This window comes from Pipistrellus hanaki (genome assembly GCF_964339955.1).
Source record: "Pipistrellus hanaki genome assembly, chromosome: 1".
Lineage (NCBI taxonomy): Eukaryota > Metazoa > Chordata > Mammalia > Chiroptera > Vespertilionidae > Pipistrellus > Pipistrellus hanaki.
This window is the reverse complement of record NC_140503.1, coordinates 120,108,464-120,134,242: the sequence shown is the minus strand read 5'-3', so window position 1 is coordinate 120,134,242 and position 25,779 is coordinate 120,108,464. Positions and strand designations below refer to the sequence as shown.

The window sequence follows — 25,779 nt, the reverse complement described above, 5'->3', positions numbered from 1 at the left end:
TACCCTGGACAGGGCCCCACAGCACTTACGATAAAATTCCTCTCTCTGTGTTAGATGAGATTGGTTTCTATCACTTACAACAAAGAAGACTGTTAAAACAGATTTTATCTTTAAAAGAAAACACTGGTTTCACGTTATGTTGGAAAAGTAATTATTTATTATGAAAAAAATAAAACTGTTTACTGAAAACAAATGAATGTTACACAGTATTGCACCATGATTGCAAATGAGGAAAAAAGATGAACATTCCAGGGCAAACAGCATCCTTTTACTTGAGTATGTAGACATGCAAGCAACTCATTATAATGTAATTGCGGAAATAAAAAATCACAAGTAGCAGCAACCTAAACTTAACACATCAAAGAAGCCTTTTATGACAGTCATGAAGCTATCAAACATTTAAAACATGTCTTTTAAATAACGCACATTAGAAGCACATGCTTTGAACCATTTTCAAGTGATAATGTAAATGCTGTTTGCTTTTTAAAAATTTTAAATTAATGCTTATCTAATGGATCAATAGCACACATTTCAGCTGGTTGGTAAGCAGTCTGTGGTGCGAAAGACATTTTTCCCCCCTCCGTACAATCAGGGTAACCACAGAGAGTGCCAATTCATAATTTTGGCCTTATTAACACCATCTCCTATTTGACTAAGCATAATAGCTAAGATATTGTTACAGCTTTTGCAGAAAGCCTGAAGCTTGAAGAATAACAATGGCTTGTACTTAAACCTTAAGAAATGAACATAAATATAAATAGACACTTTAAAGTAGTTTTACATTTTGAAGCAGAAAGTATATTATACAGGGCCTGCTGTTTCTTCCTTAATGCTCTAAAGCACCAATTTATGTGAAGATGGCAACATGTGATATATTAATTACATTCTGATTAGAATAAATGCAAGAGCAAGTCTGTTGCTTTTAATGTTTTCCTTTTTAAACCATGATCTGTACAATAGATGAAAAGGGTAAAATTTGTAACTATTACATAATTGGAAAAAATATAACCATAATTTTATTTCACAATCATAATTAAATAGCAGCTAAATTTTTTTAAAAATGAAAATTAAAAGTTGACACTGAACAGTTTACTCCAAGAGAACAAGGTAGGGGTAGAGTCCCTGAATGTCCTCAGGGAAAATGTAAGATTAAAATGATTAAAGTATCTTATGAATAGGGTCAAAATATGTAAATAAATTATAATCAAGATCAACTGATAGTCATTTGATAGCTTACCAACAGCAGTGGAAATATATTCACAGTATAATATAATCAATCAGATTTTAGAGTTTTTCTTTCCCCTATTTGATATTAAACTAATTATATATTGATTGAGAACTTGCTCATTTTCTTTAATGAAGATAATATTCTGATCTGCTATGCCAGGGTAGCCCTGCTGGTGGTAAACAAGAACAAAATAAAACAAAATCTCTAAAGAATACTATCCCTTTGTTGTGAACTTTGCATATTTCAAATAGAATTTGGGTGAAGGGGTATTTTTGGGATGCCCTAACATCCCATAAACTTGAGCTAAAGCACCTTGTTATGGATTGGAAAATGAGGTAATTTTTAAATTAAAATTTTTAAGTTTGTGCAAGATAACATTTACAGTCTTCTAGAACTATTTTCTATTTCAAAAGATACGCACGACATATTTTATTTCTCCATTTCTGAGAGAAAATGTAGATTACTGATTTTAAAAATGCAAAAGATGCCTCTATGTGACTACACTCCCAAATTCTAAAAACCTGACCAGTCTTCAATCCTTTGGCCACATTAAAAATAACATAGGTCCAACCAGTTCTACAGTAAAATAATGTACTTTTTAGACTAGTTTTAAGTACTAAATGGCGGGAAATTCAGTTTTCAAATTTTCTATTATTTAATATCCTTTTGAAGATTTTTCTACCTATGTTTAACAAGTGTTTTGACTTTTGTTCCTAGATATGCCTTTATAACTCTAAATTTAACATTTCCCAACTATATACATTTAAAGCTGAATTTAGGTATGCTGACCACAATAATTTTTCTATCTTATCTTAAATATAAAGTAGCTGAAATTATCTTTTTTTTTTTTTTTTTTTTTTTTTTTAAATTGGCCTTCTCTATTTAGTTTTGGCCACTTGGTACTCTTAAAAAAATACTTCTTGGGAACCTGATTTTTGGATTTCAGTCTTCACAGTAATGCTATATAAATTTGTTTGTAAAATATTGACATCTGGCTGCACAATACTTTCAATGCTAGAAAGCCAAACATACCTGCAGTCTGAGATGGCATAAAGCCAATAAATTCTGAATAAACTAACCCCTTCTAATTAGTAAAAGTCAAGAACGTAAGCAAGGCATTTTCTAGAAGAGATTTCCAGCAGATTATGGTGTTTTTTTCAAGCAGCTTACTAGCATGCTCTTAGCAATATGGCTTATTTTCTCTTTTGCATTGTTATTAGCTATTAGCTCAATTTAAGTTGATTAGCAGTTAGTATTTGAAATTTGTTTTCTTATTTGATTGTATTCATATACTAAATTAAATTAGAAGGTGGGAATCAATAGATTTAAATGAATTTAATTTCATAGTACATGTTTGTTTTTTTGGTTTTTCAATTTTAATGTAGCATATGAAGATTCAATATTTTAAAATCAAAAGACATGTTGGTGTTCTAGCCTAAGTTCCTGGTATGTGGAAAACAGTAGGAAGGGCACAAACAGCAATTGCCCAAGGTCAACTAGACAAGTAATGGCCAAACTAAGATTCAAAACCACCCCTTTAGATAGCTGGCAAAATATTCTACCAGATACAAATTATCATGCTGTATCCTTTTGTTTTTCTTTTCTTTTTTCATTTTCTTACCATACTATATCTTGAAATGACTTTACCCAGACAAAACATAAAGGATCTTTTAGAATTGAAATGGATGTGAAATGTTTTGGATCTAAAGCCACAGATGAAAAGTCAAGACTCATGAAGTTCCTCTTCAAATATAAATGTCAATGGAATTCACCCATCTCTATAAGCATAATAACAGTACATTTTTTTCCTACCATACCAAATTTTTTTTTCAATATTTTTTTTTTCAATTTTGCTTTGTGAATCCCTGTAACTCTTCAGAAAATATTGTATGCACTGCTGCCTAGATTACTCACTGTTTCCATAGGAAAAAATAGTTTTTTTTCTTTGTTATAATGAAAGTTAACTTATGCTTAATGAAGATGACTATAGGGGTCGTACATGTGTAAAAATTATTTTTAACACTAAAGTTATCTTTCTTCCAATGAACATAGAATAAAATTAGACCTTTTAGCATACTAACACAGAACCTAAAAGCAAAAGTTATATATTTAATGAGCTTTTCAACAGATTTTCAAAACAGCAACAGATTATATATATTATTTCAGATTATAAAAAATTAAATTACACTAACAATACAAAATGTACAGTATAACCCCATATAAAGGGCTTGTTAATTCTAAAGGAGTTCTGAAATAGGTTTCAGAAAGAGAGATGGGGCTAAATAGGAAGACAACTTGCTCAAAAGTAAAAAAAGTACCATATTTGAATTTGTTAGGGTAGCAATTACATTTTAGTTATAGCATATTAAAAGATAACATTTAGTTTCTTTACACTCAAATTAAAAACAAAATGTATTGATATAACCACCTGCCTAAACTAATGTTGGCAGGTCCCTTTGCTTCCCACTACACCTACTAGAAACTTTGCTAGGCAATTGAGGGGTTGATGGGTAGGATAAAAACTCAGATAATGTGACTGTTAATTAGCTGCTAACTTGAATTCCAAAGAACAGATATAGTACAAAATTGAGAACTCATCTTAAAATATGAATATAGGCACTAATCACAAATTTACATTTTTCATCAGACAATATCCTAGAGTTTGTTGATTTACAATGAATGTCAGAATCAATGCTTTAGCATTATATACATGCTTGGGATAAAACATTCTCTTGGAGTAAAAGGTAATCAGTTTTCATATTACTGTAACAGGAAATATCTATTTAGAACCTATAATATATTTTTAAATAGTCTTACATTAATTTCTTAATTTAAATTCCCAATCGACACAAAATCTAGTTGAATGCCATTTCATTGTCAACACACAGGTAACATAAATTACTTCTAATCCAAACCAAATGTTTTTTTAAAAAAGGATCTAGAAAATAAAATAAATTGTATTTTAAAAATTACATATTGTAGCAAACTATACTAGTAGTTGTTCACTTTCAATATAATGCTGACTTGGTAACATAAAAACTAACAAACAAACATATAATTTGATAAGTGAAAACTGAGCCAGCCAATCTTATTAGATACAAGACTAATTTCAAAGTATAAACAAGGAGTATTAATGTTTTTTTTTTCCTCAGGACAGAGTTAGGAGAACTATACTAAGTATTTGTAGCTAAACTGTATAACCAAGAGAAAAATTTGGATAAGTGTGCTTTGGGTAAACAGTATTTTCATAATCCCTCTTAGTTTCACTGCCACATACACACCACAAAGCATCTATATTGATTTTGTCTACTTTTCTCTCAGGTTGCTGATTATGGGTTATATTAAAAAGAAAATTTATCCTCTACCTGCTATGAAATCACTAAGAAAAAGTTTCAAAACAATGTTAATAACATCTAGTTCCCAAAGTCTAAAAACCTTTCAGCTAGCCATTTTTTAGTTCTAAGGTGTGCTGCCACTAAATAGAATTCAGAAAATTATTACCACATTCAACTACATATTAATTAGACTAAATAGAATAAATCAATTATACCTGAAAACAGCAAAATTTAAACCAATTTACAATAAAAAAAAAATAGAATTAAAATACCATTTTGAACAGGTATTTTGATATTCTTAAGAATACTGAATCCTGTATTTGACCCAAATGAAAAAAAATACTGCAAAGATGAAGTATTATTATTCTCTAAATATGTATTTATCCCTTTCATTATAGCAAAATCATACATTTAAGATAAAGAGGATTAAAATTATGATCCTGTCCTCCTTAAGGTATGTATTATTTATTGTTCATATTAGACAACTGCCTTGAAAACTTTTAAATATTATCAAATAAACTTTCAATAGATTATGACTTTTTTCCTATTTTTAAAATCTATATGTTGTTAGTGTATTAACTTTGAGTCTCATAGTACTATTCTAAAAGCTAGGATTAAATTTAGTGGTTCCCTATACTCCAGCAAAAGATTTGAGCATGAGGCATAACAATAAAGATGCAAATTGTTTCAAGCTTATTACACCACAGCCTCAAATACCTTTAAGAAAAGCCATATGGTTTTTTTTTAAGTAATGTACTGCTGGTGGTATTAAGAGTATTATAGACATAATTTCAAATTTTAAGAAATAAAATGAACTCTTTATACTCTGCTTTAGCTTTGCCCAAAGCAGATTGGATGTTCCTTGCAAATGGAATAGTTGAACCTTAGGCTGATAATAAAGTTGTAGGTAACTGGTAATAAAATATATTCCAAATGGCTGGTTTTAATATTAATGCTGGTGTGCTTTAATAACTACTACTGTTTATATATGCATTGAATAATGTGGCATTCTTAAAATACCAGGTTTATCCAAAGTAGGGCATTTAAATAAATATTTTACCTTGATTAGTTATTAACCAAACAAATGCCGTGTTATAGGCAGAAATGTGGACTTAATTCTTTTAGATAATAGCCTACTTAATTTCCATACTAACAGTAACTTAAAATTATTCCATGACTTGCAATAATTTTAACTCATGTAAAGGCAGTTTTCATGATGTTTAATCTTCCTCACATATATCTTCTAGGCAGACTTCTTTCTCTATAGTAAGTTCTGTCCAAAAGGTAAGTGGTTTATAGAGGGAGCAAATACTTAGTGCTGGTTAAGTTTGCAAGCAATACCCGATGATTTCCTCTAATACTTTGTCAAACCAGTCATTATCTGGTGGGGCAGGGGTGGTCAAGAAATTAGAGAACTTGGTCATTAAAGTCATTACAATACTTCAGGAAACATTAGACATATGACAAACATTTCTTACAAGGCAGTCATTGAATAATTAGAGTAAGCAGTCAGAAAATTCTGTTGCTGAAAACACAGTTATACATTAGTGTTCATCCAACTGAAGATTAGTGCATTAAAAAAAAGTTAAGAAAAAATCTTCCACTTTCCAGTTCAGCTGCACTTGATTCAAGTGTTGCTCATAGAGGTTTGTGTTGTTATAAATTAAACATGCTGCTGCCTTAGCAGCCAAAGATACTAGGAAAAAATGTTCATGTCACAGAATAAATAGAGCAGTCTCTTTCAAGCAAAACAGTTATCTCACACCAATTCTGGAGGTCATCCACTCTAGACCTTGGCATAACCTGAAACAAAAGAAAAAATATTTTCAAAATGAAATGAAGAAGTTTATACTTAAAAATTGAAAGCATTCTTGGTACTACAATAATTATTTACACACTTAAGTGAAATATTGAAAGATTCACTAAAATGACCTTATCAGTTGAGTAATGTGGAAACAGCTTCAGTCTTATCTAAAGGCTACAGCTTTGGCAGTTTTTCAGCAAAATTGCAAGTACTCCTCATCCCCTGCCCTTTAAGGTGAACTAAAACTGCAATCACTATAGAAAGATAATATTACCCTCCTAAATTCTAAAGAATTGAGGCTTATAGCTCGATCTTAAAGGTATAGGTCAAAAGTCTACATGTAGCATTATATTACAAGGTTTTCCCAGTATGAAAAAACTAAGGTCAAGTTAATTGAGCATAAATAAGTCCTAGAAATAAACTGGGTAATCCATGTTTAACACATGGGTTCCCCCTGGCCTATTTATCCAAACTCAAGTTCTTCGAAAAGAAAATACTATAATGCCATTTATTTCAAATGTTTATTGTTGAGAAATATGCATCTCAAAATGACTCCTGATAATAAAGGGATGTACTCTTGTGGAAAGCTGGAAGTTTAGGCTTAATTAAGCCTTTGCAGAAAATGTGAAATTTCTTTGATGCTTCCTCTTTCAGTCAAGGGATATTATCGTTTTCACCCAGTAAGTAAATGATAAAACCAAGAAATGAACAATAACAAAAAAATTAGACTGTGAAAATTTAATTCAAAAATGTATTACTTTTTTGTAAAACATTCTGTTTGTATTGTTTACAAAAAAAAAAAAAAACTCAGTAAAAATTATAAATTAACTAAAATTATTTCCTGAGACATAACATAAAAACCACCTTTAAGTAAGGACCAAAACAGAGCAGGATCAAAGAAAACAAGTTGGCTTAAAAAAAATGGAAAGAAATTTGAAAGAAGTCATGCCACCCCCATTCAGATTAGCACTTACCCTTCTCCTGTTAAAGCACAGCAGGACTGAATGTGCCATGGATGGTCCTTAATTGAACTAAGGGTGAGGTATTTGGAGATTTCAGCTGCTGTCATACACCCTTTCATATCCTGTTTATTTGCAAAGATAAGGACTGCAGCTTTCCTTAAGTCCTGCAATCAATATGAAATATTTCTAATACCTGAAATACCACAATTCAAATTAAACTAAGCACAAGAGTAAACGTACCCTACTGGACAGTTACAGTGAAATCCCTTTACTTTAAAATGATTAGGCACACATTTAAAAAAAAAATTTTTTTTTTAAATTGATTTCAGAGTGCAAGGGAGGAGATAGAAACATCATGATGAGAAAGAATCATTGATCAGCTGTCTCCTGCATGTCCTTTACCAGGAAGCTAGCCCGAAACTTGACATTTGCCTTTGGCCAGAATCAAACCCAGGAACCTCCAGTCTGCAAGCTGACGCTCTATCAACTGAGCCAAACCAGCTAGGGTTACACACAGATGTTTAATTAAAAAATTTTATAGAAATACAACTAAATATCTCAAATAACCATAATTTAATAATTCAGTCTAACAAAGACAGATTAACCATTACATAATGTTTTATAAAGATGGCACATAAATAAAAAGGACACAAAAATGTTCTGCACAGCATGGTAACTATAGTCAATAAAAGAGTGTTGTGTATTTTAAAGTTGCTAAGAGAATAAGTCTGAATAGTTCTCATCACAAGAAAAATATTCTGAAACTATGTATGGTGACATATTAACTAGACTTCTGGTGGTGATTATTTCACAATATATGCAAATATTGAATCATTATGTTGTACACCTGAAACTAATATAATGTTGTATTTCAATTATATCTCAATAAAAAATGAAAAGGCAAAAAAACAACAACAAAAAAAACAACAATGGCACATAATATTCTGTATAACTGGCAGGTAAGTAAGAATTTTAAATATAAAAATCTATATTAATAAAAGGGTAATATGCTAATTAGACCAGACATCTTCCAGATGTCCTAGACAAAGCCACGGTGGTAGGGCTGAGGTAGAGGTGGTTAGGGACAATCAGGTTGGCAGGGAAAAGCAGTTAGGGGCAATCAGGCCAGCAGTGGAGGGCAGTTAGGGGCGATCAGGGCAGCAGTGGAGGGCAGTTAGGGGGCAATCAGGCTGGCAGGCAGAGTCAGTTAGGGGCGATCAGGCTGGTAGGGGAGGGCAGTTAGCGGCAATCAGGCAGGCAGGGGAGCAGTTATGGGGCAATCAGGCCAGGAAGCAGAGGAGGTTAGGAGCAATCAGGCTAGCAAAGGAAGCAGTTAGAGTTGGGACGATCAGGCAGGCAGTCGAGCAGTTAGGAGCCAGCAGTACCAGATTGTGAGAGGGGTGTCGACTGCCAATTTAGGCCCTTTGGGATCGGGCCTAAACCAGCAGTCAGACATCCCCCAAGGGGTCCCAGATTGGAGAGGGTACAGGCTGGGCTGAGGGACACTCCCATGCCCAGTGCATGAATTTCATGCATCGGGACTCCAGTATTTTTCTAAGAGTATAAAAATATTCATAGGGATGATAATCACTATTTCACCATAGTGGAATTCTTTTTTGGTTTCCTTCAGAAAGGAAGAAAATCAAATTGGAGAAGTCTCAAAAGATATTTACTATATTAAGTTGAGTGGTGGGAGCATAAATGTGTTTTATTATTGAAGTTTTTTGTATATTTGAAATATTCATAGTTAATTGATCTCAAATTATTCACTAAAGAATTTTCAGTTCTTATAGCCTCAGGATTTTTATTATTTTATTTTTTAAAATATATTTTTTATTGATTTTTAGAGAGGAAGGGAGAAGGAGAGAGGAAAACGACAAGAGAGACACATCAAATGGCTGCCTCCTGCATGCCCCTTACTTGGAATCGAACCTGCAACCCAGGCATGTGCCTTGACCAGAAACGAAAAGGGGACCTCTTGGTCCATGGGATTACATTCAATCCACTGACCACCACCAGCCAGGCAACTCCTGGGATTTTAAACACTTACGTTTTCCCCTTTGATCTATCAGATTTTTTAAGGCACAATTGTAGTTTTAACTTTGAAAAAATCTTTAACAGTAGTCTAAAAATAACATGCTGGATTTTTTTAAGTTTGAAAAAGTAATGACAAATTTTATTAAATTAATATAACAACTTGGTTAATGATGAAATAACCAACACCGGAGAATATTAATATTTGTAAAAAGCAAAACCAGTATAGAGATACCTTACTCCACTGCTCATAATGTTTTAAAAACTTACCTCATGAGCCAACATTCTGTATAATTCTTCTTTTGTAATAGCTAGTCGTTCCCTGTCAATGCTATCTACAACAAGAATGATGAACTAGAGGACAATTAAAAAGAAAGAAAATTGAATGGGTTATTGACATTTTCTACAAAACAATTTTCAAGTGATAGAAGTATTTTTTCACATGGCATTATCTTACTATAAAACAGTCTATTACTTTTTCATTATAACAAGTTTATAGTACATGGAATTACATCGAGCAGTACAAAATAACGTAACTTCATCAAATACAAATCATGCCCAATTTTATTTTTTTAAAGTGATATTTGAATACATAATATTCTGTAATACTAAGATTTATTTTGAAAACCAAGTAATAATAAGTAATTTTTTAAAAACCACAGTAAGTAAAATAACTTTTGCTAAATCTTAAAAGTATTCTACAACCATTTATTTAGGCAATCAATAATTATGTTTTTACTATAGACTTCTGTCCATTCGAAAGAAGTACACAAACTAGTTTGAAAGAGAAACATTAAAAAAAATCAAATAAAGCATTTTTACATAACAATATCAACAATAAAAGCACAAGAAAAATGTGTTACTTAGGTGTTATTAAATTATGCTCAAAGCATTTTATTACTCCTCTAATCAGGGCCTCTAATGAAGCTGAGATCTTGGGAAAGATATAAATATATATAATTTATGCTCATGTCCAATTTCTCCAACAATGGAGATACTTCAGTATTAAGGTGAGGATAAACTTGAAGTCAGCACATCAGAAAGCACTTATCTAATAATAGCTCTAATTGCTCTTTGTCTTTTATTTGAAATCTCAAATTCTTTACTAAAAAAGGCAATTGTCAATATGTCTTAGGTATAGCCTATCTATTTTCTGGGTTTACTCTCTGGTTCTTTTTATTAAGTTTACTTTAGTAGTAACTCTAGTATACCTCTGTGTTTGAATAATACGTGTTCCACGATGACCGCAATGACTCTTGACCACCAATGTCCCACATAAGAAAATGAGTGTTCTTCACAACTATTTCTTCAACATTGCTTCCTATGGTTGGAGATGTATGAACCACTTCATTCATTAAGCTGTTGAAAGATAGACACCATAAAAGCTCTTTTGTATATCTTGAGAATCTGAAGTAACTTTTAATCTCTGAATTTAACAGGAATCAATCTTCCTTATTTGTGCCAATTGATGGTTAATTACAAGCATCAAAAATAGAACCTTAGAGAACACTTTTGCAAACAAATATCTAGACAAAGAATAACTACAAAAGAAAACTGTTCTTTTGTTAATGGAATAAACTATGGACTTGATCTGAATAGAAGGGAACTCTGTGGTGTGAGTTTGCATTTCTTTGGCCAAAATTTTAATACCACCATGCCCTGTTATCAGAGCAGAACTAATGCTCCATCCTGGAAGAGCAAGTTTCTAGGTGACAGGGACACCAATATTTACAGTGTAGCATCCAGGGAATAGTAGGCTATTTAAAATTTTGAAGACTGTCTATGTGAGAAAACTGAGACTTGGCTCAGCCATAAATATTAGTTCAGGCCTATTAACCTCAATTATAGTCTTAAAAAAATAAGGCAATGGGCAAATGAAAACTTTAATGAAAATGAATTCTAAATACATATAGTACAGAGATACTCATATCACATGTATTATCATAACCATTCATTAAACTACATTAATTTATTCAACAAAGATGAATTTGCTTCTAACATGCCAATGTTGAGTTGCAAGAAACATTCTAATCCCTTTGGGTATTATATATGCTATGCACAAAATTATTTCAACAACAGTGACAGGGGGCCAGTGCACAAAATTTGTGCACAGATAGGGTTCTTAATGGCTGTTGACCGGGGCCTCCCTTTCCCTGGCAGGGCTGGCTGGGGGGGGAAGGGCCATGGGCAGTTGGCCAACCAGCCCCACCCCCTGGTTGAACTCCGGTTAAGGGAACAATTTTTGCAAGTTAGGCTTTTATCATATAGGATTTAAAAAAAATAAGTAGCTACTCAACTTAAAACAAGTCATAATTTAGAAGCTTTTTAGCAAAGTAGCTGAAAAATGTTAAGCACTGCTAAAGTGAAGTATTTCTGGAGAACTGTCAGCTGATATATTTAAGATGAAGTGGGAAGGCACAAGAACCCCACAATGGTGCACTGTGTTTTTTTATAACCACTTGTTAAAATGCTTCAGACACAGAGCCATTTTTACTGCTTAACACGGGCCATTTCATTGGCAATAAAAGGATAATGGTATATATTTTGACAAGTGGACTGATGTGCTGTTAAAATTTCCTTAAAGTATTGTATTAATGTACTTCTCTGAAAGTCTCAAACTTCTTCCTGTTGCAAAGCTACTAAAGCAATATTTTCAGGGGCAATCTTCATTTCTTTTGAATTGACAAGTCTGGCTATGTTAAACATTTCCAGAGCTATTAGGAGAGTAGCATAAACTTTCTAGAGATAACAATCTATTTACATATATCTCAGTGTGTGAATAAACTAATGAAATGCACTTTTTCACCTCACTCTAGCACTACAACATGTGCTTTATTTACCCTAATTTTATATTAATTCTTTCTTTCAAGGCCAGAAAATAAGTTTGTGAAGGCTTTAAGAAGCACAGAGTTTTTTAATTTTTAAAATACATTTTTATTGATATCAGAGAGAGGGAGGGGAAGAGTTTAAAACATCAATGATGAGAAGCACCAATTGGCTGCCTCCCACACACCCCATATTGGGGATCAAGCCAGCAATCCAGGTATGTGCTCTGACTGGGAATCAAATTCTGATTCATACATAGGTCAACGCTCAATCACTGAACCACACCAAATAGGCATTTTTCATAAATTTTGTGTTCAGTAAAATACAAAAAAATGTATGTTCAAGTTTTTCCATTATAATACCTTATTCTTGTTAATTATACAAATTAGTTCCAATAAATAAAATAATGAAACTATTTAAATATACACTCATACTTACAATTGATAAAGAATGGTAGTTTTCCCCGCATTGTCCAGTCCCACTATAATCACTTTGTGCTCTATAGAGAGAAAGCAAACCAAAAACATTTAACACTGCTGCATACTACAATTACATACTATCAACAATGATTATTAGTTAGCTCTCAAATAAGAGTCCATTCACTGGATATTTATAAGACTGTTAAAAAATAAAAGAGAACTTACTTTGATGCCAAGACTACCTGCCTTAAGTGATACCATCTATTATGATATTATTTATCTAGCTCTCTTACAAAGGGATGCTGGAGATAGGAAAGAGGGGAGGACAGGAGAACCTGGTCACTTTTATTGAGTTTGGGGTGATAAAACCCAATACTAGTCTTAATAAAATATTATAACTTAAAACGTGTTTTGTTTTTAGTTAAGTGTTTCATACACACCTGCTTGCCATCTCTACTAATCAAATTTACATTTTCTCAAGTTGTTTTTACACCTGGAAGTTTCCCCACCTTCATGTACCAAGATTTTTTCCATTTACTTAAAAGCTCAATTTAAAATGTAAATCTGAAAAGTTTCCTATTGCTAATAAGATATACATACTCTTAACTAGTTTTCCATTCCCTCCATTAATCTACAGATAAATACACAATTACTTAATCTTTAACTTTTTTTTCCATCTGGATTTTACAACTCTTTTGGCAGATACTGTTTTGGTTCTGTGTACAATGAAAACCTCTTTATTTTCCTCCTTCTGCACTAAATAGTAACTTAGTTCATAAGTAGTTTTTAAGCTCAATCTAATTATTCTGTTAAGAAGTAAGTATTTCAAAACCTCCTTTGAACATAGAAGAGAACACCCCAGATTTCATCTTTTCTAGATTTTAACCTATATAGGATACTTAAGATTGTTCTTCTCCATGGCAGAATGTTTCAAAATCTACTCAACAGGGTATGTAAGGAAGCTGTCCTAAGAACCACAATGCAATCAACTGATCTGCAGCCAATGTTGTGGCACAATTCATATCAGAACCCTGCTCCTCTTGTTAAACTTTCATGAATGTCAAAATTCTCATTTTATATCTAATCAAATATCAGATATTTCCACTCTAATATGTTAATATTGCATCAAAGAGTGGGACCATAATTTACAGACAAGTTCTTAGGTGACAAATCATCTTTGTATCTTCTAATGACTTGGCTGCTGTAACAACATAATATTGCAGAGCAAATGACATGGTTCTGGAAGGGCTGTTTTTACTATGGTAGAAGATGCTTTGTAAAACAAAACAAAACCTGCTTGCTTATTATAACTCATAATTCTCCTTTTCTGACTCGCTTGGTTTATAGTCTCTAATTTCTAGTGGAACCAGTATTGGGGTGCTGCTCCATCTTTCTCCCTTATAGCACAAGAACAAGAGCATTTTTATCAGTGGAGCAGCAATCCCACCACCCAGCATCAAGCATTCTAAATCTTGGTGACAGCTGGAAACCACATGACTAGCATCAGGGGACCACGGGGGTCCTGAAGGCATGAGAAGGAAGCCTAGTCTAGAGGTTAAGCTAAATGTCAATCAGATAAACATTAGAAGTTTAACACCATTTTAACTTACAGAGCAAGTAGTAGAATTTAAATACCTAAAGCTGTGAGAAACTTGTATACTTTTACAATATCATCTGATCCTCAATATATATTCACTTCTAAATCTTCAAACTAAACCCCAAGAAAACAAAGTTATTTAATTGATAGACTCAATCTCAATTAACCTCAAATAGGGCAAATTATAACATGGATGATATTAAATTCTTTATTTAGAGTAAGTGCTGCAAATAGAATTATATAAAATTTACCTTCTTCTTGCCCTAAGTCACTGTCACCCAAATTGTTGACTTAGCAAATTTGGGATATTGGATACAATGAAAATAAATCAGAATTATTGCAAAATTTTATAAAATTTCAGAGGATATGATGCCACCATCTGAAACCTTATGCCAGGGGTCCTCAAACTTTTTAAAGTGGGGGCCAGATCACGTTCCCTCAGAGAGCTGGAGGGCCGGACTATATGAACTACTAATTCCTACTGTAACACCTCGGCTGCGCTCACTGCCCAAAAAACCTGGCGGGCCGGATCAGACTCCTCTGCGGGCCGCATGTGGCCCGTGGGCCGTAGTTTGAAGACCCCTGCTAGGCCAAGGAAGTCTAGTTTTTTGGAGGAAAAATAGCCAAAAACAAAAACAAAATTCCGTTAAATATTATACTGATTTTTTTTTTAATATATATTTTATTGATTTTTTACAGAGAGGAAGGGAGAAAGCTAGAGAGCTAGAAACGTCGATGAGAGAGAAACATCGACCAGCTGCCTCTTGCACACCCCCTACCGGGGATGTGCCCGCAACCAATGTACATGCCCTTGACCGGAATCGAACCTGGGACCTTTCAGTCCGCAGACCGAGGCTCTACCGCTGAGCCAAACCGGTTTCGGCATATTATACTGATTTTTTAAAATACTATAGGCACAGTGCACAAAATTCCTGCACTGGTAGGGTCCCTAGTGGCTGCCAGCTGCTGCCCAGGACTTCCCTTCCACAGCTGCCGCCCAGGACCTCCCTGCATTCTGTGCCGCCTCCTGGTGATCAGTGTACATCATAGTGAGCAATCGAACTCCCGTTGGGTCAAATTCCTGAGGGGACACTTTGCATATTAGGCTTTTATATATATAGATAATAAAATATAGCTTGGAACAGACTGCAGAACTTGAGATCTATTCTTTCTCTTGCTAAGGGAAATAAGCCAGACAGAGAAAGATAAATATTCTATGATCTCACTCATTTGTGGAATATAATGAACATAAACTGAAGAACAAAAGTACCTGTGAGAAGTACAATTCTCCAGAAACATACAAAACTACTAACCCGGCGAAAGAAGTTAGCTTGAAAAGCAGGCAGATAGGGCAGTGGCCCAGCGGGAAACAAAGGAGGGTAGAACAGACATGGGCAGACATAGCAGTTTGAACAAGCCTAATCACAGAATCCAACCGTGTTTTTGGACACAAAGTAGAAAGTATGGGAAATCAAAGAAAAGCCTGCAGCAACAAGATGTACATACACATAAAATCAGAACATCAAGGTCAGTTGCTGGGCAAGAACAATGACGGAATCAATCTGGTGGTGACACAGGTAAAGACGGAGCAAGCCTGTAGAACATGTATACTCCTAGAATGACTTGCTGTAAAAAAAAAAAACAAACAAAAAAAAAAACATCAGAGCCCGGCCAGTATGGCTCAGTGGTTAAGCATCGACCTATGAACCAGGAGGTCATGGTTTGATTCCTGGTCAGAGTTCATGCCTGGATTGTGAGCTCCACACCCATCTAGGAAGTATGTGGGGCAATCATTTACTGATTCTCTCTCATCACAGATGTTTCTTTCATCATTGATAGTTATGTGACTATCTCCCTCTCCCTTCCCCTCTGAAATCAATAAAAATATATTAGAAAAAAAAATGCCAGAGATAAACAGAAAATTCTAAAATCAACTACATAGAAAAAAAATAAGAGTAAGAATAATACTTGTAAAAGAGGTACCACCTAACACCTGTCAGAATGGCTATCATCAACAAATCAACAAATGACAAGTGCTGGTGAGAATATGAAGAAAAAGGAACCCTCGTGCACTGCTGGTGGGAATGCAGACTGGTGCAGCCACTGTGGAGAACAGTATGGAGTTTCCTCAAAAAACTAAAAATGGAACTCCCATCTGATCCAGTGATACCACCTCTAGAAATATATCCCAAGAAATCAGAAACACCAATCAGAAAGGATGTATGCACCCCTATGTTTATAGCAGCACAATTTACAATAGCTAAAATTTGGAAACAGCCTAACTGCCCATCAGCAGAAAAGTAGATTAGAAAATGGTGGTACATCCTCACAATGGAATACTACACTGCTATAAAAAAAAGAAGGAATTTTACCACTTGCAGCAGCATGGATGGAACTAGAGAGCATTATGCTAAGGGAAATAAGCCAGTCAGAGAAAGATAAATATTCTATGATCTCACTCATTTGTGGAATATAATGAACATAAACTGAAGAACAAAAGGAGATCCAGAGACAGAGAAGCATCGATCAGATGCTCAAACCTCAGATGTAAGGTAGGGGAGTGTGGGGGTAAAGGGGAGAGAACAACCAAAGGACTTGTATGCTTGCATATAAGCCTAACCAATGGACACAGACACCAGGGGGGTGAGGGCATGAGCAGTAATCAATAAAGAAAGAAAGAAAAAAAGAATACTTGTCTTCTCAACAACACTGAAAACTGGAGGACAATGACAAATCAAGATTTTGAAAGAAATGTTTTACAATTCAGAATTTTATATTCAGGTCAGTTATAAATAAAAAGTGAGGACAGACCAATACATTTTCGGCATTTGAAACTGCAAAAATAATTATCACTTTGGATAATGCTGCAGGGAATTTCTGAAGGATGTGTTTCATGAAAATAAGGGCAAAGCAAGGACACGAGTTCCAAAAAAAAGTGAATTCATATCTCAAAATCCATGCCTTTAGAAGTTATGTCTATTGAGAAAAACAGATAAACAAGTAAAGAAACATGATTACAGGTAGAACAAAACATTAGTCCAAAAAACAGAGAATGAGTGTTGGGGTGGGAAGAGTGGTCAGGGATGGCCTCTCTCAGGAGTAACATTTGGTCCCAAATGTGAACCATTTGAAGGAAAAAGAGTTCCGGAAAATGAGGAGCAGACAGATGGTAAGGTTAAGTGTCCTATGTTTGAAACCAGCAAAAAGTCCAGAATTAAGAGCACAATAAGGTAAAGAGAGAAATGAAAGACACCAGATCTGAGCAGTCAGAACAATAACAATGTCATAAAAAGTTGGCTATCAGCGCTCATTGATAAGTGTGTCAAAGTAACCAGTCTTGTACCTTAAATTGTGCACTTTGTAATAGCTTTACATAAGCAGCACATGCTTTAGTATGCTTATTCCCAGAAAGGTATCAAATTTATGAAGAGATGCTTAGAGCTCTAAAATGTTACAAGGAAAAAAGATGGAAGTGAGGCAAATAATACAAGCTAAGGGAAAGGAGTATTTAAGGTAAGTAGTTTTCAACTCTGGCAGCACATCTGAATCATCTTGGCAGTGATGCCCAGACCACTCCACCCCATTCTGATTGAACTGGTCTGAGGGGGGCCCTTGGGCATATTATTCTAATATACAACCAAGATTGAGTGATTTGAGTATCTCTGGATTGGATGTGTTATAGTGGTTAAAATGGAATATGCTGAGGTTGTCCTTAATTTTGTCAATATAGAAAGTAAAACGAGAAGCATACAAACATGGAATAGACTGATGAATGTCAGAGGGAAGGAGGAGAGGGGCCCAAAGGAACCAACCAACTCATATGGCATATATGTATTACCGTATTTTCCGGCGTATAAGAACGACCCCCTAATTTTACAGTTAAAGCATAGGTTTAGGCCTATATTTGCTGTATAAGACTACCCCCCACTTCCGAGGCAACACCAGTTCTTTTTTTAATAGACCCCCCTCTCTAACTTTGGCCAATCTGAGCATCCTTTTTACTAGAACACAGTGTCGTCTTATACGCCGGAAAATAACGGAAACCTATGGACACAGACAATAGGGTGGTGAAGGAGTCAGGTGGAGAGGGGCAATGAGGGGACATCTGTAATACTCTCAACAATAAAGATTTAAGAAAAAGAATGGTTGCATCTTATAAAGTGAAAAAAGAAAGTATAAATACAAGACTACTAAAATAGCAATCCCTTGCTTCAAAACAACACACCATGACTAAACTCTTCAACCGCTCCCATGGCTTGCTCCGTATAAAGTCTTAGTCAACATACAAGGCCCTCTGTGATCTGGTTCCCCAGGCTACCTTTCCAACCTCATCTCCTCTGACTCCCCACAGGCAAACTAAAACATAGCCAAACTAAACTATTTTCAGCTTCCTTCCATGTACCAAACTATTTAATTCCTCTTCCATTGCATATTATTAGTCCTTCTGCCTAAAATAACATGCCCCTTCTACTTGGTCTGCCTAACATGCCTTAGTTATAAACTCCTACTTACTATTAAAGTCCAACTATACCTTTTCCTGCAGTCTTCCAGGAACCACATTAGAAAAAGTAATCATTTTCTTTTGGTACCACCACACTTTTATACATAGCAGTTAATAATTTATCACATTTTTTTCCTACTTCTTTTATGTACCGATGTTGGAGCATTATGAGAGCAAGTAACTATCTTTTCTGTTTGTCTTTAAATTTTTGTATCTCCTATGTTTAACTCTAAAGACTGATTTACACCCTATGCCCATGAATGAATGAGAATAAAATGAAAACCACTAGTACTAAATATACAGCAGGAAAGTTAAAGTCTAAATAGAAATGAGAATGTATGAGTTATGTGACTATTAAAGCAGCCCATAAACACGTTTCATCATCTCCCGAATTTTCCCTTTGTATTCTCCAGTCCCTTTTAATCTGATTAAGAAAGACTGGAACAAATAAACAAACAAAGCTGATAAAGAGCAGCAATAAAATAGGGAGGAGAAAGAGGAATGGGACAGATTACCAGGGAGAACCAAAGACTTAGGTAATATTTTATTTCTTTAAACTACAGGAAAAATAAGCAAGTGATTACTATATGGATCTTTATACTTTTTTAGCATGTCTTAAAAGTGCTGTTTTATATAGTAGTGAATTTAGGTAACAAGGATTAGGAAATATAAACTGCTGAAAAAATAATACATTAAATTTAAGTATGGATAATATTCATAAGATGTGCCGAAACCGGTTTGGCTCAGTGGTAGAGCGTCAGTCTGCGGACTGAAAGGTCCCAGGTTCGATTCCAGTCAAGGGCATGTACGTTGGTTGCGGGCACATCCCCGGTCGGGGGTGTGCAAGAGGCAGCTGGTCAATGTTTCTCTCTCATTGACGTTTCTAGCTCTCTATCTGTCTCCCTTCCTCTCTGTAAAAAAATCAATAAAATATATTTTAAATATATATATATATATATATATATATATATATATATATATATATATATTCATAAGATGTTAAACTCTGGCCACTTTAAATCACTTGAAAGTGTGGTAATTGGCCCCAGCAGGTCTGGCTCAGTGAAGAGAGCCTGGGCCTTCAGACCAAATGGTCCTGGATTGGATTCCAGGTCAAGGGCTTGTACCTGGGTTACAGACTCCTCCACGGCCTGGGCCCAGGAGGCAACCAATGGATGTAACACATCGATGTTTCTCTCTGTCTTTCCCTCTCTCTCCTACTTTCTCTAAAAATCAGTGGAAAAATATCCTTGGGTGAAGATGCACAACAACAAAAGGTGTGGTAACTGATTATGCCTACATATGTATATGCATACATATTTATAACCTTGGAAAAGATTATTTTAGTGTTCTTATCAATCTGTGGAACAAGTGAACTAAAACCACTTCATTGTCTTCACTTCTTTTTTTTATTTTATTTTATTGATTTTTTACAGTGAGGAAGGGAGAGAGATAGAGAGCTAGAAACGTCAATGAGAGAGAAACATCATTCAGCTGCTTCCTGCACACCCCGCACCGGGGATGTGCCCCGCAACCAACGTACATGCCCCTGACAGGAATCGAACCTGGGACCTTTCAGTCCGCAGACCAACGCTCTACCACTGCGCCAAACCGGTTTTGGGTGTCTTCACTTCTTAAATCCCGATAAAAGATACCACATTAACTGTAACATATTAGTATAATCCTAAGTTTTTTATTATGTCCAGGTATTAAATTCGAAATGAAACTAGTTGAATTGAAAAACTAGTTTCAATTACTAAGAAAAATATTAAAAGAATACCTAAAACTTTACCTATTGTCTCCTTTTTCTTGTTTTTTGTTTGTTTGTTTGTTTGGGTATTTTCCCTTTTCAGGAGACATCACATTTAATTCTCTGACTCAGAACAGGTTTTACAACTTGTTGGCCCTTTGGACTTGCAACTTCTGATGTCTCATAACGAATTCTAGAGTCATGCCGACACGCAAACCCTACATAGAGCCAAAGCCTTTGGTTTTCTAACGTCTAGGAAAGGAATAAAGGGTTTAGGCTGAAGGTTTCCAGAAAGCCGTGTATCTGAAAAGGATGACTCGCTCCAGAGTCCTGGAGAGTAGGCGGCATCAGAGAGAACGTGAAGAAGGCGCATTGGCTAAAAGAGCAGGTCGAAAACAAAGCAGCACTAGTTTAAAAAAAAAAAAAAAAAGTCGATCAGTTTCAGGACGGGCACTCACCCTGGGGCAAGACTTGGGATGTTTCATTAGAGACAGAAAAGGCACCCCACATGTCTCCAGGTACCAAGAGGTGTTTTCCGCTGAGCTTCACCAATATCCAAACATCCTAAGTTTGGATTCTGGGACACCAAACACCTCCCTTTCGGACTCCCCCTTTCTCCCACACACCGCGTCTCTCCCGCACCTTCTCCAGGCCAAAGCCTGAATGTCCGCCCGCTCCCGGGACTCGGGCGCTTCTCTGCGTCCCGGGACCTCCGTCCGCCCACAGCCCGGCCCGCGGCGCAGCAACTTCCTCTCACCTTGGTTACAGAAGAGGCTCCAGAGTTTGGCGAAGATGAGCCCCATCATGAGCGCCTGGGCCGGCCGCGGGGTCCCTCAGCAGCAGGTGCCGCTGCGCGGGGCCCCTCCGCGGCGCGGGCGGGGAGCGCTAAGGGGAAGCGGCTGGGAAGCGGCGCAGAGAGGGCACGGGGTGGCGCGGGGGCGTCGATCGGCCGTCCGGCTGCCGGTCCCCAGGCGCCGCGCCGAGCCCCGTCCTCAGAGTCCTTTGTTTCGAGCGCAGTGAACCCAACGCCGACCCGTAGTTGCCTCGGCCTGAACCCACTACCCACCAAATCCCCCACCAGATCCAGGCCCCGCCTTCGCTCCGCCTCCGCGCCCGACCTCAGGACCACCCATCTCCGGAAGGACGGCACCTGACGTAGCGCGCTGACGTCAGCCCACGCCTCCGACGTGGCGTTTCCTCCGGTTTCACTTCCGGTGTGCCGGCTCCGGCGGCCGGTGGTGGAGGGGGAACGTGGGCGTGAGTGGGAGTTGTTGGGGAGTTTCCCTGTCGTCACTGCCCGGAGCCGCGCCGGCGTCCTTTTCTGGAAGATCCGCTGTCGGCAGGTGCTTTCCGGCCTCCACACCGGGCCGCTCGCAGCTTCCAGGCGCGGCCGCCTCCTTTTGCTGCACAGAAGGGGCAGGTGCCAGCTGACCTCTGCTGTCACCCTGTGCTGGCAGGCAGATTGGGGTTCCGCCTGGATCCTTCACTGCGTGGACTTGATTGGGAGAGAATCCATGAAATAAAATAACTTATTGCCGAAACCGGTTTGACTCAGTGGTAGAGCGTTGGCCTGCGGGCTGAAAGGTCCCAGGTTCCATTCCGGTCAAGGGCATGTACCTTGGTTGCGGCCCGTCCCTGGTAGGGGGTGTGCTGGAGGCAGCTGGTCGATGATTCTCATCGATGTTTCTGGCTATCTCTTTCCCTTCCTCTCTGTAAAAAATCAATAAAATATATTTTTAAAAAAGAAAAAAAAAAACTTATTGTTTGAAGTTTTGATTGGAAATAATTTCTTTTAATTAAAATGGTGTCCCAGCAGTCTCTCCAGTTAAACAAGATAGAAGAAAAAAATCCACAAGTGCTGTACTTGAAGTAAAGCAAAAATTTCGTGGGAGGAAAAGGTCAAGCTAGGGAATTAAGATGTATATACTGAATATAACTTAGAAGAAACTATGACAAGCTAAGTTCAGTAAGTACTTATAAGAACTAGCTGCAGCTGGAATTTAACTCTATTACTCAGTTAACTCAGAAACCTGTGTGTTCATAAACCAATTTGCTACATAATCGGTTCACTTCCTTTTTCATGGTTAGATTCTAACAAATTTAGACGCTTCACAACCTCAGATAAAATGTAACTAATTACCCTGAAATTAGTTTAAGGAGCGAACTTAATTGAAAAGACTCTGGGTCTGTGAAAGAAAAAAGCCACATGCTAACCTGACAAGCTCAGGGAAGGCCTGCGTGGCAGTCTTGCAAACCCAGAGACCTAAGATAACCACAAAAGATGGTTTGAAAATTAAATATCTAACAGGTTATAGTAGGTAGTCATGTCCCAGATATTTTCCCAGACAAAGATCAACTTTGATCTTTTTACTGAGCCCGTTTGCCTTTTTGCCTCTAAGATAACATATCTATGAGATGTCTGGGTAACTTGTAACTTCCCTTTTTCCGGAGCCCCTGGGGAACAACCTAATGTGGTGGGCGCCAGGACAGATGCCTCAAATTCCTTCTTTATCATGTTAATTGTTCCTGCACTCACCTGAGTACACGTCCATCATTTTACTTTTTATCCAATCCCAGGAGTTTCCCACCACTTTGCTTTCTCCCGCCTCCTTACTCCATCACCAATGAATTTCATGTAACCCACCTATGTCCCTCCTTTGATTTCGGTGTATAAATAGAGAAATGTAACTCGCCATTCTTCGGAGCATTATCTCAATCCGTTGAGGTTTTGCTTCCCGGCAATTGTCGACAGTTTTGGCTCAAATAAACTCATTAAAAAATTCTTTACAGGTTTCAATGGTTTTTTTCGTTAACAGGTCTTATTCAGGTGGTAGATTTTACCATAATACCAAATCCTTTTAACGTGCCAAACTATAGGCATAGCCTTGATTTATTGCTTTTTGCTTTATTGTTCATTGCAGTTATATTGCAATGTTTTTACTAGACTCTCCACCAGCAAAATATTTCAACTTGATGAAGACTCAGATAATGGTTGGCATTTTTTAGCAATAAAATAAGGTAGGAATGTAGCTTGTTTTTTTTAAAGATATAATACTATTGCACACTTAATATAGTACAGACATAATTTTTATGTGCACTGGGAAACCAAAAATCTCATGACTTGCTTTACTGCAATATTTGCTTTATTGTGGTGGGCTGGAAACAAATCCATACCTCACAGGTATGTCTATGTTTCATTACCTGTACAGAGAAACATATGATTTATGTCCTCCCAGTGTTATGATTCAAAGACCCTTTAAGATTTAGTAATGTGATAATGTGCTCCAACTCTCTGATATTAAAGGCAAGTTTTAATCTCAGACATAAAGGAAGCTGTAATATGCAAATTAGTTTAACTTTCATGACCATGCATTGACCTGCAAATGTAAATGATTTTGAGTATATGTTAATAAAGACTTAAAGGAATGTTTTCTAGTCCTAACTTTATTAAACTATTAGGTTTAGATTTTGTAACTTAGCTTAAATAATTATTACACATGGATATATACTACATTCTTTTTTTTTTCTGGCTTTCAGATTTCTAAGAAATAGTATCCAAAAAAAGCATTTTTTTGCAGAGCCTTGAAAAAAAATCCAAAAAACACACACCCTAATTATATATTCCTTAAATATTCTTATGGTTGGCCTAAAATGATACTTTAAAGTCAATAAATTTGAATTATTCTTTCACTTTTAATTAGATGGAATGAATATATTTGAACAACACTGCTGATTTTTTTATTGATTCTACTTTTTTGAAATGTATGAACTGTTGATCAACTGTTCTAATTTATTCTTATGTTTTCTACAATTTACCTGAAAACAATACTGCTATGAAATTTTACAAGTAATTTTTCACATTGGAAAATTATATTAGTAGATTTAGAAATTAGAAGTTTTTTCTAAAGGAAAAGAAAGCTAGTCACAACTGAAAAATGACTATGATTGATTAACAAACTATAGTTGTGAGTTACCTAAACAGAAATGATGTGCCATACATAGTATACATAAAAGACTAAGTGTCCATCTGACCAGTAGCTATGATGCACGTTGACCACCAGGAGGCAGACACTCAATGCAGAAGCTGTCATGACACCCACTAGCCATTTAAAAATAAACAGCATCACACACCGTGAGCTGACAAACCAAGGCTTCCCCCAAGTGGGACACAGGCCCTGCCACCAACCTGCAGTGACACCCCACCAAATCGCAGCCAAAGCTGCCAAGATCCCCTGATGCAAAATATGGCCCTCAGCCCAGCCCAGCCAGGAAAAGGTCGCTGTGGGTGCCGGGTAATCACATCACATAACAACACCGACTTCTTCTCCCTAGCGACTAGCCTCCTTGTAGTTTCTTCAGCCCAGGAATAGGACTTTATAACCAGGTGCAAATATTTTACACTAACCAAACGTTTGTGAAACATTTTCACGTGCCTCATCTCATTTGATCCTCACACAAGTCCTGGAGTAGGTAGATAGGAGACTTGGTAGAATCCTATTTTCTTTTCATTAGCCAGAAAATGGAGATTTAGGAAGTTTAGAAACTTGACCCAACTGAAAAGAAGTAAAAAATGGTGGAACCTGAAAATGACTTCAGGTTTTCTCACTGCACAGAATATAGTCAAACACTGCTACAGCTAAATATTTTACCCTTTGTCCTCTCTGTGTGATCTACAATAATAGTCTGCTTCGTGTTAATATTTATTGCTGTGTTGCTGGCAATTACCTGAAAGAGAAGTTGGGGTGCTTCACTGGGCTAGAAAAAGTTTAGCTACATCAGAAAGTAGGTCTAATTAGACATGTTTATTCTATATCTATAAAAGGCTAAGTTAACACGCACATGAGCAATACATATAAAGTTCTTGATGGCACGAATTGCAGGGATGTGTTTTGATCTGTCATTGTTGATCGTGAATTTGTTTGACACTTCTCTTATACAGGGCAAATAATGATATTAAAATATTTCTTCTAATTAATTTCCTTTCAATGTGAATGAATCTGTGCACCAGGACACTAGTTGATGTTAGAAAAAAATACAGGTTATTTTATTGTACATTTTTTTAGTATATAAATTATAGTAGAGATACTTGTCAATAATTCAATCAAACTAGAGAATTCTGAGTAATATGATTTTCAAATGTAGTACTTTTAATACCTTTGTGATTTTTTCTTAAAAAACATCACTTTAAGAACTTTTAAAAACTAACTTAGGTATAGCTCTTGATCCAAAGGAGGGAACACTGTTCTATGGAACTTTACAAATTAAACATAAATATATCTTAAATTCATAAAATAAAATAAAAAATGTAATAAAGGAGAATGAT

At 36.0% G+C, this 25,779-nt stretch overlaps 1 protein-coding gene across 1 annotated transcript; it reads right to left on the bottom strand.

Annotated features, from left to right (window-relative positions):
- Nucleotides 1-134: 134 nt before the first annotated feature.
- Nucleotides 135-21,593, bottom strand: ARL5B (ARF like GTPase 5B). Its single transcript, XM_084869095.1, has 6 exons — nt 21,214-21,593; nt 12,628-12,688; nt 10,575-10,722; nt 9,634-9,717; nt 7,342-7,493; nt 135-6,366 (listed from the first exon to the last, which is right to left on the bottom strand). Exons 1-6 carry the CDS (start codon nt 21,260-21,262, stop codon nt 6,318-6,320), a joined length of 543 nt encoding a protein of 180 aa, XP_084725221.1. The 5' UTR covers nt 21,263-21,593; the 3' UTR covers nt 135-6,317.
- Between the last annotated feature and the right edge of the window lie 4,186 nt (nt 21,594-25,779).